The 18,753-nt window shown below is 35.8% G+C and overlaps 3 protein-coding genes and 1 long non-coding RNA gene across 5 annotated transcripts; 3 read left to right on the top strand and 1 right to left on the bottom strand.

The window, feature by feature from the left end:
* The first annotated feature begins 2,575 nt into the window (after positions 1-2,575).
* On the top strand, positions 2,576-3,187 carry LOC119081909. Its single transcript, XR_005088551.1, has 2 exons — positions 2,576-2,738; positions 2,934-3,187. It is a non-coding gene; the product is annotated as an uncharacterized LOC119081909 (long non-coding RNA).
* A 1,012-nt stretch (positions 3,188-4,199) lies between these two features.
* On the top strand, positions 4,200-7,924 carry LOC119081905 (sodium-dependent nutrient amino acid transporter 1-like). Of its 2 annotated transcripts, XR_005088550.1 has the most exons (13): positions 4,200-4,503; positions 4,566-4,713; positions 4,955-5,068; positions 5,136-5,361; positions 5,422-5,537; positions 5,665-5,813; positions 5,875-5,978; positions 6,241-6,476; positions 6,544-6,674; positions 6,734-6,849; positions 6,953-7,010; positions 7,077-7,174; positions 7,697-7,737. XR_005088550.1 is itself a non-coding variant. In XM_037191138.1 (12 exons), exons 1-12 carry the CDS (start codon positions 4,492-4,494, stop codon positions 7,865-7,867), a joined length of 1,782 nt encoding a protein of 593 aa, XP_037047033.1. In that variant the 5' UTR covers positions 4,201-4,491; the 3' UTR covers positions 7,868-7,924. The 2 variants fall into 2 exon arrangements, 1 of the variants encoding a protein (XP_037047033.1); XM_037191138.1 differs by having other exon boundaries at positions 4,201-4,503; positions 6,734-7,010; positions 7,697-7,924.
* A 228-nt stretch (positions 7,925-8,152) lies between these two features.
* LOC119081906 (filamin-A-like) lies at positions 8,153-9,345 on the bottom strand. Its single transcript, XM_037191139.1, has 5 exons — positions 9,099-9,345; positions 8,924-9,026; positions 8,727-8,804; positions 8,395-8,667; positions 8,153-8,337 (listed from the first exon to the last, which is right to left on the bottom strand). Exons 1-5 carry the CDS (start codon positions 9,117-9,119, stop codon positions 8,228-8,230), a joined length of 585 nt encoding a protein of 194 aa, XP_037047034.1. The 5' UTR covers positions 9,120-9,345; the 3' UTR covers positions 8,153-8,227.
* Positions 9,346-15,484: 6,139 nt separating this feature from the next.
* On the top strand, positions 15,485-17,380 carry LOC119081904 (ras-related protein Rab-4B). The gene is made up of 4 exons (XM_037191137.1): positions 15,485-15,670; positions 15,769-15,849; positions 16,672-17,004; positions 17,074-17,380. The coding sequence occupies exons 1-4, from the start codon at positions 15,655-15,657 to the stop codon at positions 17,277-17,279; spliced, it is 636 nt and encodes a 211-aa protein (XP_037047032.1). The 5' UTR covers positions 15,485-15,654; the 3' UTR covers positions 17,280-17,380.
* The last annotated feature ends 1,373 nt before the right edge of the window (positions 17,381-18,753 follow it).

Here is an 18,753-nt window from a genome sequence, read left to right as displayed (position 1 = left end):
TAATTACCTATTTTTTGCATTTCTGAGAAATTACATGTATCAAGGAATCTCGTGCCTACACTTGGGTCAGAATTTCGCGCCCATGCAGAAAGCTGTTTCAAAATATAAAATTTTCCTCTTACCATCACAAAAATAGAAAATTACAGAAAGCTCTCTTTAATTTTTAATTTCTCGGAAAACACTCTACATCGAGTTCGCACCCACTTCCAATTTTCACTTTCTCTACATTGTCATAGAGTTCTCACACATTTCCAAGACTTGCACATACAGTTTGCTTCCATTTCCAAAATTACGAAGATTTAAAAAAAAAGCGTATTGGAGCTCAATGGGTGCAAAGTTTCTAGCAGTCAAATTTAATGCTTTGTCAAGACGATCCTACAGCCCCTTCACAAAGGGGTTAAAAATGTCGATAAGTTTTCGAATGATTTCTCTCTTCTTACGGTATTATCTCCTCATCTATGCTTTCGATTTTTTTTTACAATCGTTTTTAACTCATTGCAGCTCGTTTGGGCTTATGCATTATAAGTCAATAAGTCAACAACAGCAGGAACTACCGATTACAGGTTATACTAGACTATAGAATGAATAGGATGTAGGACTAGGAAATGGATCTTGTTGACTTGTCAGCAAATTTTCTTTAGCTTTATACGGCGCTATTTTCGTTTTCAGGGTAAAACTTCACGAAACAGTCGTATTCAGCTATAGACTGTTATAATCAGAGCGAGAGAACCGAAGACTAGTTAATTATAACTTGCCTTGGGGTACTTGTCAAAATATTTCTTTCTCTTTCAACATGTTACGTTGAGAGCGAGAGGACCGAAGACCAGTCTATTATAAGTTGTATTGCACTGACAGAAAAATAAACAGCGGTCACAGGTAATCTACGTCCCCAGGTAATGTATTTTCATAACATTATCTGTGACAGGTAATCTTTTAAAAAATTAGCTGTGACTGGTAATGTAAAAGCTTAACTTCGACAGTTAATTTGCAAATAAAAAAAAAGTTGTACGCACTGGATTCGATCCGGGGACCCTCAGATCATGAGCCTAGCGCGTTATCACTGAGCCATTCAGTACGTAACGTTTCATAGTTTTATTGTGAATATAAGCTAGAACATTACCAGTTACAGCTATGTAGGTTACCCACCACAGATAATGTACATTACCTGCCACAGCCAACATTTGACGGATACATTATCTGTCACAGGTAATGCTTCACAGATAGCCTACTTACAGGAAGCTTTCGGGCACGTTACCAGTCACAGATAATTTATTCCTACAACATTACCTGTGTCAGCTAACTTTTCGTAACATTACCATCTGCAGGTAATCTTATGGCCAGAAATTCCGACGAACCAAGGTCGCTAGATTTTCTGTTACAAAAAATTTCTATTTCCATTCAACGAAGAAACGCCACCTGTATTCGGGACACCTTTGGAATTGAAAACAATTGTGATATTTTTATGTGATTTTAGTCGTTTAATCCTGTAGTGTTCTATTGTAAAATTTATTGTAAAATGCAAAATATTGAAATTAAATAAAAAAAATTAATGATAAAAAAAAATCTTTTTGAAAAGATTATCTGTCACAGGTGATGTGAAAAAATATTTTTTGTTAGTGTGGGGTACTTGTAAACTAGTACGTCGTTCCAAGCCCTATTATTGCTAACGTGAATGGAAATATATTAATAAAGAAAATTTTCAATATAACTACTGAGGTCACTTTCTTCCAATTAATCTTGGTAACATTATAAAATATATTAGCAATTTAAATAATCTTCATTTCACAATTAGAGGGATTCTTCTGAACAACAGAAGACCGAAATCGGACTTCGGACCCATTTTCTATTGGAATTTTTTATATGTGCCCAGCAAGGTATTCGACCCCAGAAGCCAAGACCACTTTCAAAAAAACTCTTCGAAGCTTGTGTGGCTAGTGGGAGGTGAACAAAAACCGAAAACTTGAACTTTTCTTACAAAAATGCGTCCGATTTCGGTCTTCTGTTTTTCAGAAGAATCCCTCTTATACTTTCCTTACTTATAGATCCCTGACTACTCAGCTCTCTAGAGATGACTCTTGAATCCCTAGTGATTTCTTAGATATCTAGTACACATTTAGACATCTAATACACGTCCAATGAACGTTTTCGAATAAGATAGTTTCAACAGTTTAATGAACCGAATGGACTGAGAGTCCTTTTTTAATTCGTAACATTTACAATACTTTAACTTTAACTGAGATACTCCCTATATCCTATGAACGTTAGGCATTCCTACTTCGTACGACGGGACGGTTTAGTGTCTTCTTGACCTTGACGGTGGTACACGTGTATTTCTATCTTTAAACGACCAATGTCATTGCCGATTTGCATATCAAATTCTGTTGAATCACTTTCCTATTTATTTTTGTTAGTCTGATACGTTTTCGGGTCTGTTCTCAAGCTTATTTGAATGTAATTTGTATATTAAAAAATAGCTACACCAATATTTGTTCAGCTTTATTTGTCATCAAAAATAAAACAGTAACAAAAACGCCTGTATAAGTCACACTCCATTGGAATGTACTTTATCGTTCGAGACCTATATAAAAAGGACAATTTTTGGCAGTATTTCATCAGAATCTGAATAGCTGCCATCAGTTAAAGTTGTAAAAGTTAGCAAATTAAAAATTTATTGTACAAAATGAAATTGGTACTTAGCTTGGTATTGGTGATGTTGGCGGTTGTAAGCTTAGAAGCTAGTAAGTGTTAAGTATACTCGAGAGGTGGCATGGTGGCGCTGTCGATCAGAGGAAACCACAAATATATATGGGAAACCAGACATGTTCAAATAATGACAGTGCCACCTTGACACCTTCCATCTCTCCGATTGTTCAAATTTTCTTGCACTGAAGACGATTTTGTTAAACATTTTTCTTCTTCAATTTTTTTTCTAGCATTTGTTGAACCCTTTGATCCCAACGCAGTCTTTGTACCGACTGTCAGTTTTTGCAAGTCGTTGTGCATATGGGGTGGCGTCTGTCCATACGCTCCCTTACTTCTACCAGGATGGGATTGTAAGCCAGGTTATTGTCGTTTATTCAAAGGCGATGTCTGCTTACCGCTTCTACCAACTACTACTACAACAACTACTACAACAACAACAACTACTACCGTTGCTCCAACTGTTTAATTGTGCTCTGAAATCAGAGAGCGGCTGAAGATAACATATTATGTGCTTGATATGCGTGTTGGAGAAATAAAATGTAATCCAATCAAAATAACAATATGTTTACCTAGCACTCTAGAAAATATAGGTGAATTTCACGATAAATGTCTGTTCAACATTAGATGGAGACGCGGTCACTTGTAACGAACTTGAGATATTTTATTTAACGCGCAGAGGGGATATTACGATTCACGAAAAAAAAAACAGGAAAACTCGGCTGAATTTTATGTTATCAAAAGACACTTATAGTGTTCATCCTAATCATTCGAAGCTTCAAATTATTCGTCAACAAAAGCTGCGACAAAGTCAATGCGTAAATAGTTCGACTAACAGTGGACCTATTTAATTTTGAACCTCTAACCCGCTAAAGATATTATTGCCTGTCTCCCGCGAAAATCGACCATTACATAACAGTGTGCCCCCGCGAAAATGATCCATTACATAAACAAAAATGTTTGGTTCACTTTACGTGAATTCCTTTCTGATAGTCAACTTAATGCAAGCAGGCAATAGACCAGAATACATTGGATGCTGCTAAGTAATTCAATAATTCGGAAACAGCTTTGTCATACTGGTAAACTCACACGTGTGTTTTTTGAGTAACTTTCTTCTGTAATTGTTTTTCGACAATGTGTTATTGTAAAAACCGAAGTTTTTTGCTCGGGAGGAGCGGGATATTTGCCTACTTTTTCTATTTTCCCACATCTCCTTGAAAAACACATTTGTCAGCTTGATTTTATCACAATTCTGTTACCCCATGTAATAAATTACTTTCTCAGCATCCAATGTAAAAAAAGTAGAATTTTAGGTCAATTTATTATCGCACTGTTGAAGGCAGACTGTCTAACTGTCGGTCAACCAGAAGGTGAAACAATAACAGGCCATTTTATTCAACACTTTTCTTGAAGAAAATTAAACTCATCGCACGCGTAAAGTGTAATGTACACCATCAGCGGAAAACTGAAATTATATACCATAAGAAAGGAAATGCTGAGAGCCAATCAGTCACCTATATAGGTTTTCATGACATTCAATATACGCATCCAACAAATGAAATATATCAATTCCCGTACAATAACAAGGTTTTGCGTTTCACTTTCTAAGAAATATCACACCGTACAGACGTCGTTCTGTTGTTGTTACTATCGTGAAGTGAATAATCTTTATCAAGCAGTGTCTTCCCGCATCTTCCAATCTTATATGTTGCGTTATCTCAGTTTTGATAAAAGAATTACAATTAATTGAAATCATTAAGAGAGCATATTATCGAGGCTATATATTCCGAGATGGTGGGGGAGGTGAGTAGACTTTTCTTTCAATTAAAATTCCATTCAATTCCGCAACGTATCTACATTTTAAGACCAAAGGACCATCATCGAATCGTGATGTTTGGGCGAATGACATTGAATTTTTACTGTCGTGCATTTCTCTGTCAGTCGGCCTGGGAAATGTATGGAGATTTCCATTTACCGTTCTAGAGAATGGCGGAGGCGCTTTTCTATTTCCTTGTAAGTTTCTTTGAAATTGCCTTCAACACAGCACTGCTCCTAGCATGAATGACGAATTTACAAGTGTCGAACTCGGAGGCTTTAGTGATAAGAGCTACCGCTTAGGATTCCTTGTATTGTACGTTTTAAGTCATAGCAGTACTGTGATCAGCCTCCGAATATTTTCTATGTTCGTGCTAGAAGCAGCGCTGCGCTGTGAATTCATCAGTGTAGCTGACGACAAAAATGGTTTTTTGTCAAGACATAATTATCTTATTCGTCATTGGGAAACCCATCTATTGCCTGGAAATGATTTTGGGTCAATTCTCCGGTCGAAATAGTGTTGACGTATACGATGTATCACCAGCAATGAGAGGTCGTCACAGATTCCAAATTACTTTCGAATCAAATTTCGATTTTCATTAATTGTTCTTAATCGATAGGAATCGGCTATGGACAATTGTACGCAACCGCCTTAGCGATATCGTATTACGCGTCCGTGCTTGCATTGATAATAAAATATTTAGTCGATTCATTTGCGTCAACGCTTCCATGGAGTTTTTGTAAAATCGAATATGGCAGGGACTGCATTAACTCATCCGATCTATCCCATTTGGCATCACCAACAAATGTCAGCCGATTCAAATCTTCGGCTGAATTTTATTTTTAGTAAAATTTTCCACTTTCATTTTTCTACACCGGCCAGATTCAATGGAATTTTATTCGCAGCAAATCGGTGCTGAAAGAGAAAACTTCTATCGATGATGGTATCGGATATCCGGATATTGAGCTGGCACTTTATTTGGGAGTTGCTTGGGTATCCATTTCGTTGATACTTATTAAAGGTCAGTGAAAAGCTAGATTCGTATACGAGAGGAGGGGTAAGGAATATCTCGAACCCACATATTTCAAAAAATGGCGGAATTTTTGAAAATTGTGTGTAGAAATCGACGTGTAAATTGTACGTTCCAGGAATAAGGTCATCAGGAAAAGCGTCGTATTTTTTGGCCATATTCCCGTACGTCGTTATGATCATCTTATTTGTTCGCTCCGTTACACTACCAGGAGCCATTGAAGGAATTAAATTTTTATTCATTCCGAAAGACATTTTCACTCCTCAGGTAAATTTCATTGTAGTGAAAAAGCAAACTTGCAAAAAAGACTTATTGAATTGAGATATAGGTCTGGAGCTCAGCTGTTATCCAGGTGTTTTTCTCATTAGCAATATGCCTCGGAACGATAATCATGTACTCGTCGTTTAACAAATTCACTCACAACATCAACAGGTAAGTCTGGAAGCTGCGGGAATCAGCCAAGAAAGCCACCTTTTCGACAATTATTTCAATATTTTCTTAATTTATTATAATTCCTTCAGCTTGAAGTGTACTGTAGAATTTCTAGTGGAGCTGCGAACGTGAAAGGTATTTTTTTGTATGTGGTGCTCCTCTTCCATTACAAAGGAATGGTCTAAAAAGTGGTTTTCTTGGTCGATTACCGCAGCTCCTATCTGAGTTTTTTCAAACATTAGAATTTCCTTTCCTCCCATAGAAGCGTTAACATTGTTACCACCTTGGACACATTAACGTCCCTGCTATGCTCTGTTATTATATTCGGAATCCTAGGAAATTTTGCTCACGAAACGGGTACTGCTGATATACGTTCAACCGTTCAAGGCGGCTCTGGATTGGCATTTGTTTCCTATCCGAATGCAATTTCGAAATTCACTCTGTGGCCCCAATTCTTTTCGATTTTATTCTTTTTCATGTTACTTACCTTAGGCCTGGGTATAATTGATGGTGTACGTTGTCACCTCTTCTTCATATACTAATCCAATAAATTGGCTTTATACAGGCAGCAATGTTGGCATGACTTTGGTGCTGGTAAATTTTATACAAGACAAATTCACCAAGTTTAAGCATTGGCAAATCGTTCTACCGATAGCAGTAGTGCAATTTATGTGCGGATTGGTATACCTAACACCCGTTGGTATCAAACAATTCTGCTAGTTGATCCTTCCAATTATGCTAAGTTAAAATTGCAGGGCGGTCAACACATACTAAATTTGGTAGATTTCTATGGTGTGTCGTTCGTAGCACTAGTCCTTGCTGTACCAGAACTAATAACATTTGGATGGATTTACGGAGTAGAGAGATTGTGGTTAGATGTTAAATTTATGCGAAATGTTGAAACCGGTTTATATTACCGTCTGACGTGGAAGATTGTATCCCCGCTTCTAATGCTAATCATCTTGATTTATCAGGTCGTGCAATTCAAACCTATTTCTTATAACGAACAGAAATATCCAGCAAACGTTACCGGTATAAACATAAATTGAAAGTTTTTGGGGGCGTTACTTATTTGCAGCTTTCTTTTTTGGTATTTAGTAATCGGATGGTGCATTTTCTTCTGTGGAATCGTTCAGCTTCCGTTTTGGATGTTATTTGTATTGATTCAGAAATGGAGTTCCAAGAATACATTAAAGGTGAGTAATAGACGAAAACGGAACAGTTACAAGTTATAACGTTCAATATAAACTTTAAGCTTTGGCTTTCAAGCTCTTGCTCCACTCATAATATACAATTTACCACACAAAGAAAACTTCAGTACAAAGCTTATAGAGTAACACAAAGCTTTACGAAGCTTACGTTTTGTGAACATTGTTTTCCCGTGTACTTCTTGATTAGCCTCGGTACGTAATATATTTCCCAACATTACTTCTGCCGATTTTAATAGAGCTTTAAGGTTTATAACGGTAAATCCAACTATAACGTCCTGTCAAAAATTGACGAAATTTCTATTTATTTTGGAATTATCAATTCTAGAATGTGGTTGTATGCATGCACATAAATAGACGAGAATTGTATCAAGCACGTCTAAAAAACGGAAGTAATATATTTAGTGATTGTTCACATTGATACCCGTGTCATTAATCAAAATATTGGTGCACATGCAAACTTTTAACCCTTTCAATTACTTTTCGTAAAATGACAAACCCTTTTTGTAGGCAAACATCATTCAAATATTCCGTCCGGAAAGTAGTTGGGGACCAAAACAACCCGAATTCAAGGATCGATATCACCAGTACATTAATGATGTTGACATTAATTACACGCCTTGTATCGAAGTTAAAGAGTATTTGTGCCGATTCAAAAATATGACGAATTTCAATCACTGAACAGGTGTATATGACCGACGAAAAACTGTGGTCACAGTATGCAAAAACAAAGGAATTTAAGAGTGGCCTGCCTTAAATGTAAACATTGAGTTAAGGGTGAAATAACGTTGTCCGTTGGAATTTGAATTTGTAATAAAACTTGAAACGACTTCGTTGTAAGCTTTTAATGTTTTTATAAAAATATCTTTATATGCAGAGCCACAGGGGCGTAATAACCACCAATGTGATTCTTCCATATATCCATCTCTATCCATTTATCCTCGTTGTACAAAGTCCATTGAGTTTCATTCACAGAAATCACAAAAATATTTTATTTTCCATTCAAATTAATACAACACGTTGTTGAAAGGCCGGGACGGCTTAAACCACATTAATGGTGAACGGACTGCCTTGAACTGGCACATCACCAAACTTAAGATTCAATTTGTACACACCACTGTTTTCCGGCTTATATTGCACATGGATGGTTCCTTTGAAACATTCCATTAATTGGCTTGGCCTACAAAGCTAATATGCAAAAATTTTACCGTCCAAATTCTCTTTAAAATCGACCTCGATGTGACCAGGCCCTCGCATATGAGCACTTAAATTGCCAGCGACGATGGCATTTCGTGGATCGAGCAAAAATTGATTGGTAATTAAAGGTTTACCAGTAGTCGCAGCCGATCCGGAAATTTTAACATTTTGTATTACGTCACGCACCATATCCTGTTTCGACTGCGCATCACCGAGAACTTCGACCGGAAATGGAGATCCTGGTGCGTCTCGGCCAAAGAATCGAATGTGAATTTTGTACAAACCTTTAAAACAAAAACTCTTTGAATGAATTGAGGCTGTTAATTGAAATTTCAATTCAAACCTGGAAATGTTGGCACATAACTGACTGCAATCAGTCCACCCGATAGATAATCAACAAAAAACTCTGGACGAGTCGGTCCTTGAAATAAAATTTCGTTTAAATTAGACAATTTCACAACACGAAAATGAAGAACTACTTTTTATGTAATGCAATGTGTGACTGGTCAGATGTAGGACGTGTTTGAATCAAGTCATTACCTATAATCTCAAATGTAATTCCTGATAGACTTAATCCGCTCGGATTCAACATGAAAGTGGATGGCTGACCAGCAAATCCGTGAGATACACCATCGCCCCATGCCTTATAAACCATAAAGTGCACAATTCACAATGTTATGTCGATTGTAATTGAATTGGAAAAGCGTTAGATTACCTGAATTCGATTTGCAGACATTTTTCCACTTCAAATTAAATGACTCTCGTCTCAAAACTCAATGTCAGCGAAATTTCGTAATCGTATTTTGTTAGTCAAAATAAATTTTGAACGGTGGGCAATAATGTTGTTATGCCGAAAATCACTGGTAAAAGAGTGCGAGAATAAAATGCGATAGTCAAAATATATTTCCCATTTTTCATTATAGTTTCTGTAGTATAGGTATGTTTATGTAATGATGACTTTTAAAAATAGCAATTCATCTCTCTCCGACTTGTATTCGTCAATTGTTGTGAGAAGCTAACAAAATGTTGGATTGTTGGAAGCTATTCGTTTATTAAAATTACTCGATATACGTAGGACGAAGAGTATTGATAAATGCGATATTTGAGCCATTTTTCATGAGCCTTTGGGAAATTTTTGTGATTCCGCTCCGATCAAATAGCGTATGTAAGTTAACATTTGAAGTATTTATTTTAAAATTATAGTTACGCAAACGCTTTGAAGCTTCCCCTAGCTCAAAGTCTCTTCTTACCAATGTCATTAGTTGCATTGCTTTATTCCTTCCACCAATTCTCAATTAAAAAATAATTAATTTGGCAATTTTGCACTATCCTGAAAATTTTAATATGTAATCGGGTAATCAACTTAATGCAAATATTTATAATAGTGTATGACTCACGTGATATTGTCATTATGGTCATTGTTTTGTATTTATATAGGTAAAATGTGCGGTAAGCAACAGAAGTAGTAGATTTAATGATAGTATACTCCTACAGTTTGTTGAAGGAAAGTCCAATCATAACCATATAACCATAATAGTAAATAGTAATTTTCATCATAAGGAAAAAAACCACGAAATTACAGTATACGTGTGAAAAACAGCAACCTCGACTTCGTCTCGACGAAACATACATACTTATGGAAAATAATTCTCTCGGCATACGAATTCACACACATGTGATTGAGTGTGTTCTCTCCATATGATAATTTTACAAGCTTTTTGATACGAAAAACAGAAAAAACAAAAAGAGCAAAAGAAAGTGAGAGAGTTAGCTCCGCCTTCGTATACATCAATTCAAAACAGGTCGCATGCGAGTAAAGCAAGGAGTAAAGTGTCCACTCCACTCAACAAAAAGTACTCCCTGAGAGAGCAAACTGTCAAATAAACAAAGAAAAAATTGAAAAAATTCAATTTTGTCTCTCACTTTTTTCAATTTTTCATTTGTTTATTAGACAGTTCGCTCTCTCACGGCTCTTTCACGGAGTACTTTTTGTTGAGTGGAATGGACACATAAGCTGCAATCGTAGTTCACCGTTTTGGGTCTCCCTTTAGACAATACGCATGCGCAGAGAGAAAATTCTCTCTGTGAGCATGCGCAATATCTAAACGAAGACCCAAAACGGTGAACTGTGCTTGCACCTTTAAAACATCATCCCCTAGATCTGTTTACAAGGTCTGCTCAGAGAGAACTAAAAAACTATGGTTTCCGATAACTTTCGGCGCGTGATTTCGTCTGTTTTCGTATCCCCTAGATCTGTTTACAAGGTCTGCTCAGAGAGAACTAAAAAACTATGGTTTCCGATAACTTTCGGCGCGTGATTTCGTCTGTTTTCGTATCATGAAACGTGGAAATGTTTTTTTTTACCATGACCATTATTACGTCGACGAATACTATATTTATTTACCAGCTTTGTCTAACTTCACATTAAATAGCAAAATGTCAAAACAAACAAAGTGAAAGATTTTATTAAAATCTGGCAAAAATACTTAGATCAAATCGATTAACTGACTCGATAACTAAACTATGAATTCCGTCTGTGAATGGTTAACTACAATGCTCTAAATAGCACCGAAGCTAATTGTGACGTAAGTCACATAGAGGGCCAAAATCACGTCGACTTGAGTTGAGTTGAGTTAATAATGAATTTAAAATTTTTCTAGCTGAAATTAGCATCTCATTTTTCTAACAGAAAACATCAATCAAAGTTTGTGTACCCACTACACCAATTACAATGTTTTTCATTTTTCTTTTGTTTTTTCCCACCTTATACAAAATTGTACACACGGATTCTACTCTTGACATCATCATCATTATGTGTGTTCAAATTTACGATTTCATTAACAAACAAAAAAAAACATTTTGTTTGGGTCAAGCTAAAAAGCATTAATGTTGAAGAAAAATTTATTATCTTCGGAAAATTGGTTACGTGCCAAATAATTTTTGGTGTAAGCTCTAAACGCGAGAGAGAAATTAACAAGTGGGCAAATGACAAATATTGAACACAGATCAATACGATTTCCGGAAATATTCACAGTGCACATCCTAACTTCAAATTGTTTCATTTCAATAAAATAAATACTAAAAACTCCAGCACTAAAGCTAATTGTGTCAAATAGTATGTACAACTGAATTTTTTTATAAAAATAATTTTTGACCGTTAAAAATTTGAATTTTGTATGAAAATTCAAAAAAAAATTCGTTGTTATGTTGGATTTCCATACAAGCCTGTCTGTCAAAATTATTTTTATAAAAAAATTCAGCTGTACGACCAAAATCAGAGACTCTGGTAAAATCCAAGGCAGATGTAGTTTTACCCTGGTTAAAACAAGATATGCTCATGAATCACTGTATTACAGATTGGCACTTACAGAGGTTTGAATTGATTGAGTCTCAAATAAGATAATTTGATTAACTTAAGGTTAGCCAAAAATTAGCCAAAGTCAGCCAAAATTTATCAGTTAGGTATTAAGAACAAGGTCGAAGAACCTGATGAGCAGTTTTGCAATTGGTATGACTTCTAGCATTACCACTCGTATGTATACGTGGAATGCATTGAGTAGAAATTACCAAAAGTGGGATGAACAATCTTCATTGAAGGTGTCTTAAAGCTCAAAGCTAATGTACGAAAGTACGGCTACTAGAAAATGTTGAGTTCTTGACTTTTCGCCACCTGAAGAAGTTCCGGACTGTAGTCTGAAAAATAGACCTCTACAATTTTTTGTGGACCGATTTCTTTCGCGTCCCAGGAGATCGACCACCCCTAATGGATATAAAGTATTAGATGAGGGACCGCGGTAAACACTGAAGCTAATGCAAACCATTTGAATTCATTTTTGTAATATTGCCATCAACATTTTTTCTTAGGACTAACGTTGTTGCACCTGCTAAGTATCGAACCAGAGAAATGATAAGCCACAGGCGTACCAACTTATCATTTCTCTGTATCGAACGTATCGTACTCATCTCACCACTTCCTGCAACTTGACACAAACGAATAAGGGAGGGTACAAGTTCTGTTTATACAATTTCTTTTGAAATATAAAATTAGATAAACACAACTTGTCAGCACAAAAGTCCTCAAATTAAAGAGTTGTACCATCGCCGATACAGATTCATTGAATAAAGTCAGATAAAAAATCAATGAAACTGTATTCAAGTGAATTCGCTAATCAACCACCCCTTGGATGCGCATTTTTCTGTTTTGAGTGTGCTGTCAATAATGTATGGGTTGGATTTTGAGCGCCTGGTTCTCTGTCTACAGAGAATGCAGATGAGCGTACGTTAAGTTCCGTTTGTACAAGCACTTCTTAGCATTCCTTGTTATTCCGAGGATCGATTTTTTTTTTCACAGATCAGCAGAAACAAGAAAAATAAGTAACTCGTACATCGGGCATTCTCAAAATATTGTCTCATTTATAAAGTTCGGAACAGATCACTTTTATCTGATCTGAAACTGAAAAAAGACGATCTGAAATGTTCAGATTCAGTTCAGGTTCAGATGGATTTAAAATTTATCTGATCTGAATCTGAAAATTTCAGGTCAAATCTGAATTCAAACTGAAATCTGAAAATCTGAATTTTTTCAATCTGATCTGAAATTTTTCAGATTGATCTGAAAATTTTTTGAAATTTCCTGAAATTTTCATACAAATTTTTCAGATTAATCTGATCTGTTCCGACCTTTACTCATTTAAAAGATTTTACAAAAAGAAAATCTATGAAAAAAGCACTTCCCACTCAATTTCACACCCAAATCGCATCCACTCTGAACTTAGTCAAATATGGTTTAACGAAGAAAATCGTCGTTGAAGTGGTTAATCGTAACATGAGCATTGTTTTTGAAACGTCAAATCACCAACACAAAAATTTGGTGTCAGTTGTGAAAATTGTAATAATTTCGATGTGATTTGATTCAGATTTTGTGCGGAAATGAGCTTCTTTTGTTTTTAGCCCCGTACGAAGTACAAAGGGGCTTATAGGATTACGATGCCGTGTGTAATTGATGGAATTCGAAGCAGACGGTAAGGGCAAAGTGTTTGCCTATGTTCATAGATGACGAATCCGCAATAAAAATTTTGTCTGTCTGTCTGTCCGTCTGTCCGTCACGTCAATATCTTGAGTAAATCAAATCCGATTTCAAATTTTTTTTTCCCTGAAAGATAGTCGAAATAGTGAGGCTAAGTTCGAAGATGGGCATATTCGGGTCGGCCCTTCGTCAGTTAGGGCCACCTAAGTGATTTAAGGTCTTTTGGTGATATTTATGGCAAAATAAACGATGGAAATGTAAATGACACGGCAAATGATAGGTATTGTCAATACCAATCCAGGAAAAAAAAAGTTTTTTTAAAATCGGGTGAGTGGACCGTGAGTTAGGGCCTTAGAAGTGAAAGGCTACTAGGGCCCTATATGTATTTTACATAGAACTCGAGTAAATTTCATTCGTTTTTCGTAATTTTTGTTTGATTTGGAAGGTAATCGAAGGCCGAATAGAATGTTGTTGAAAAAAATTAAATTTGGGTCCTTGGACTAAGGCCGCTACTAGGGCCCTATGTGTATTTTACATATAACTCGAGCAAATTTCATCCGTTTTTTGTAATTTTTGTTTTATTTGGAAGGTAATCGAAGGCCGAATAGAATGTTGTTGAAAAAATTGTTAAATTTGGGTCCTTGGACTAAGGCCGATACTAGGGCCCTATGTGTATTTTACATATAACTCGAGCAAATTTCATCCGTTTTTCGTAATTTTTGTTTCAATTGGAAGGTAATCAAATCAGTTTGGGTCCTCGGACTGAGGCCGATACTAGGCCCTATGTGTATTTATAGTCAATAAATTAAAATTTTAGGACGATTTGAAATTTTTGTTTCATTTGAAAGGAAGATGTACACATTACATAATAATTTTACTTTAACTACATTAACCGGCGCAATAGGCTTACGGTCAAAGTAGGGTGACAGACGCACTAGGGTCACGTACGCAATAGATATACGGGTTTGTACGGGGCTCAGTCGCAGCAAACGCTCCGACTGTTCTGATGGCTCGTTTTAACATTGCAATCAACGGTTTACTTAAAATATTCGTGGAAGCCAATGAAATAGATCATTTTCATTATACGGTACGTTATACAATTGACGTTAACTGCGTTCAATTTACTGATTTTTATATGAAAAACGTTCGTTCAATTCATTCGATATTTTTCGACATGTCTGACAGTTGGGATCGTGTCTGACGTTTACAAGGTCATGAAAATGATCTATTATGAAAAATTTATTATGGTCAATCATGTGAACAAACTACAATATTGTCGCTTGATGTGACAGAAGCGATGTTACAGACTGTATCATACAGTAGAAATAAAATGACGACGGTAATCTTAAAAATTACGTTTTAACGGAAACGCTTTAGTTTAAATGTGTGTACGTTTCCGGTGAAATAAATTAGTGCGAAAGCATCCACTTTTGAGGAGCTTTTCGATAACACCTTTAGTTATAGGAGTGTCATATCCTTCATTCAATATGTGTGCAACAAAACGAAACTAGTTTCACACAAAAATATAAGGACCCATCCATAGATCATCTTCAGGTTACGGTACTTTCAAACGTAACCTCAGATTAGTTTCGTTGTGTTCTGTTAAACACAAACTTTTGAGCTCGTTCAGAAACTCTTCGTTAAGTTTCACTGGTGACGATTTTGACACTTCTATCATATAAAAATTGTCAAAATCTTCACTTTGGGTAACGAATTTTTAGTTCCTGAACGAGATCTTTTCTTTATGTCGAAAAAGAGCTGCCATTTGAGTACTAAATTTTAAATCCTGTGTAAAAAACGATGTGGATGGCATTTCAAACGTCCTTGAAGATGATCTATACAAATCGGAGGAAATAGCGATTTCATATAAACAGACTCACCTTTCAATGAAAATCATTGAGAGGTGAGTTTGTGTATATGAAATCACTATTTCTTCTGCTCCATACCAATTTTGACATATATAGATAGAGTATCTTTCATTGCATCAGTGTTTATATAATTTGGTAGTAACTTCCCCCGCTGTACAACATATGGTCACATGGTTCTTCAAACAAAGTAAAGATCTGACAACACTGAATTCAAAATGGCAGAAACTAAACGTCAAAACAACATTCATGTTATCGCAACGCAAATTGAATTTTAAAATTGTTTTGTAAATTAGTTATTGATCATTGTCGTCGCTTTAAATGTAATCTAATAATTGGACTACAGTTCTACACATCGACATTGAAAAGCCGTGCAGAAAATGTCCGAATCGTATGGTAAGTGCGCAAATAGCAAAAAAGAAAATTAAGTTTAAAGTGAAAAATTAAACATTTCGCTGTTGACATTTTAACAACAAAGAAAAATCAATTTTCAGATTATCTTTTTAAATTCCTTGTTATTGGCCAAGCTAACACTGGTAAAAGTTGTTTGCTGCATCATTTTATCGAGAGTAAATGTAAGTAGAAATTGGACATTTGGTTTTTCATCGATTTTCAAATGAAAGTTTTTTTGTGTGTGAAATTATACATGACGTGAACCCAAGTATAGTGTTACACCAATACCCCAACTCAAGGTCGTCTATTTCGCAAACTTCCAACGTTAATTAAATCAATTTCCATGATTGAAACGTGTACAAATTAATTTAACTGCGCTAAGCGGTTTTGTTGAGTTAACTGTTTGATTACAAATATTTACAAATCGGGTAGGTATACTGTAACCGTTACGGACTAGTTAATGGAGGTAACAAATTTCACGAAAGAATGTACCTGTATGTTGAGAGTTGCGTTGGTGTGTAAGGGGAAGAGTGAGTCAGTTCCTAAAAATAGAATTCAAGTTTTTGTTATTCGGCAATCTTTGTGTCCCGCTGCACTCTTACATACAAGATAATTTTTGTCGGTGATAACAAAGGTGATCTGCTTGACTGATAGATAATTATATTGGGCCATAAATGGTATTATAGAAGTAAGAGCAGGTAAAATTAAGGAACGAAAATAGTAGTTTGAGTACCAAGTTGCACTTCTTGTTTGAAATCTGGTTGCACCGGCTTGTAGTGACATTTTCTGCAGCACTTCAAGCACAATGGACAATCAAGAAAAAAAAAACAAATTCAACGAGAAAGCATTTTTTGTATGATTAGGTAGTCCGCATTTAGATAAGAAAGTAATTCGCTCAATTACAGTCAAATGAATCGGTGCGATTGAATATAGTTCACTACACAAAACTAACTACACTACCTCCTCTGTCATTACATTTATCAAATCAAATTTAAATTTTCCAGTTAAAGAAGACAGTTCACACACCATTGGCGTCGAATTCGGTTCGCGCATCGTTAACGTTGGCGGCAAATCGGTAAAATTGCAAATATGGGACACAGCCGGTCAGGAACGTTTCCGATCGGTTACGCGTTCCTACTATCGCGGTGCTGCTGGTGCATTACTCGTCTACGATACAACGTCACGTGAATCGTTCAACACATTGTCAAATTGGTTGAACGATGCACGGAAAATGGCTAGTCCGCAAATTGTCATTCTGTTGGTGGGTAACAAAAAAGACTTGGAAGAAGCTAGACAAGTGACGTTCTTGGAAGCGAGTACTTTTGCACAGGAAAATGGTAATGATGAGATGAGTGAATGCTGATTGAAAGGTTGACTGACTTTCGTTTGCATATTCAATTTGACAGATCTGATATTTCTGGAAACTAGCGCCAAGACCGGCGACAGTGTTGAAGAAGCTTTTTTAAAATGCTCGAAAACTATTTTGGCTAAAATAGAAACGGGTGAATTGGACGTGGAACGAATAGGCAGTGGCATTCAATACGGTGATGCGGCAGCTCGAAATCTACAGAATAATCAACGATCGTCTCGACAGGACTGTTGCAGAATTTAAATTTATTAGTTGTTGAATTGACTATCTCGATTCATTCTATTTCTTTTGCATTTTTGTTTTTTATTATGAGATAAATGCATTAGACATGCAGACTACTTAAACAATCATTTTACTTGCCCCTTTTATCGTATTATTTTTAATGGTCTATCTATCGATATAAAAACCTACAACATTCATCCATCTATTGCACTCCTCTTTAATTTTAATCGTTTACAAACCAAGAATGAAATTTATTTTAGTCTAATCGTTTCAATGATTCAAGTCAAAATTAATTATTTCATTTTAAAAAATCTTGTGTCGTTACTAATTTTAAGAATAATTAAAATTTATGTTTAAATGACACTGCTTGTTTCATGCATTCAATTGAAAATAGAAGAAACCACCACATGACTCCAGTGCAGACATTCGATGCGAAACAACTAATGTGTTTGCACTCTAGTTCAACAAAAGAGGCAGAGCCTTAAATCGTGATGATCAGGTAAAACTGCTAACTTCAAAACTCGACGGAGCATTCAAAAACAAAAAAAAATCTTTTCGGTATCTAAATCCGATTTACCCGTAACAATATTGGCATTTCCTGGTAAAAATGTTGGGAAATGTCTTGGAAAAGAATATCAATTTTCAATCTTACTGGAGCAACGTACCTATGTAAATCTTCCTTAAGGTTTCTGAACGCATAAGGCTCATTTCACCGTAACTTTTCGATAATGCGAAAAATTCTGTGAATGGAACCTTGAATGAAAATGTACTTATCAAGAAAACGAGCCATCAGAACAGTCGGAGCGTTTGCTGCGACTGAGCCCCGTACAAACCCGTATATCTATTGCGTACGTGACCCTAGTGCGTCTGTCACCCTACTTTGACCGTAAGCCTATTGCGCCGGTTAATGTAGTTAAAGTAAAATTATTATGTAATATGTACATCTTACAAATTGCGCATAGCGCAATTACGAAGCCCCGTACGACGTTCCTTTCAAATAAAACAAAAATTTCAAATCGCCCTAAAATTTTATTTTTTTGAAGGGCCTAGTATCGGCCTCAGTCCGAGGACCCAAATTTAAAATTTTTTTCAACTACATTCTATTCGGCCTTTGATTACCTTCCAAATGAAACAAAAATTACGAAAAACGGATGAAATTTGCTCGAGTTATATGTAAAATACACATAGGGCCCTAGTATCGGCCTCAGTCCGAGGACACAAATTTAATTTTTTTTTCAACTACATTCTATTCGGCCTTTGATTACCTCCCAAATGAAACAAAAATTACGAAAAACGGATGAAATTTGCTCGAGTTGTATGTAAAATACACATAGGGCCCTAGTAGTGGCCTTAGTCCAAGGACCCAAATTTAATTTTTTTACAACAACATTCTATTCGGCCTTTGATTACCTCCCTTCCAAATGAAACAAAAATTACGAAAAACGGATGAAATTTGCTCGAGTTATATGTAAAATACACATAGGGCCCTAGTATC

Source organism: Bradysia coprophila, unplaced genomic scaffold (genome assembly GCF_014529535.1).
Source record: "Bradysia coprophila strain Holo2 unplaced genomic scaffold, BU_Bcop_v1 contig_373, whole genome shotgun sequence".
Taxonomy (NCBI): domain Eukaryota; kingdom Metazoa; phylum Arthropoda; class Insecta; order Diptera; family Sciaridae; genus Bradysia; species Bradysia coprophila.
Note: the sequence above shows the minus strand (reverse complement) of the source record. Positions and strands in the feature narration are given on the sequence as shown.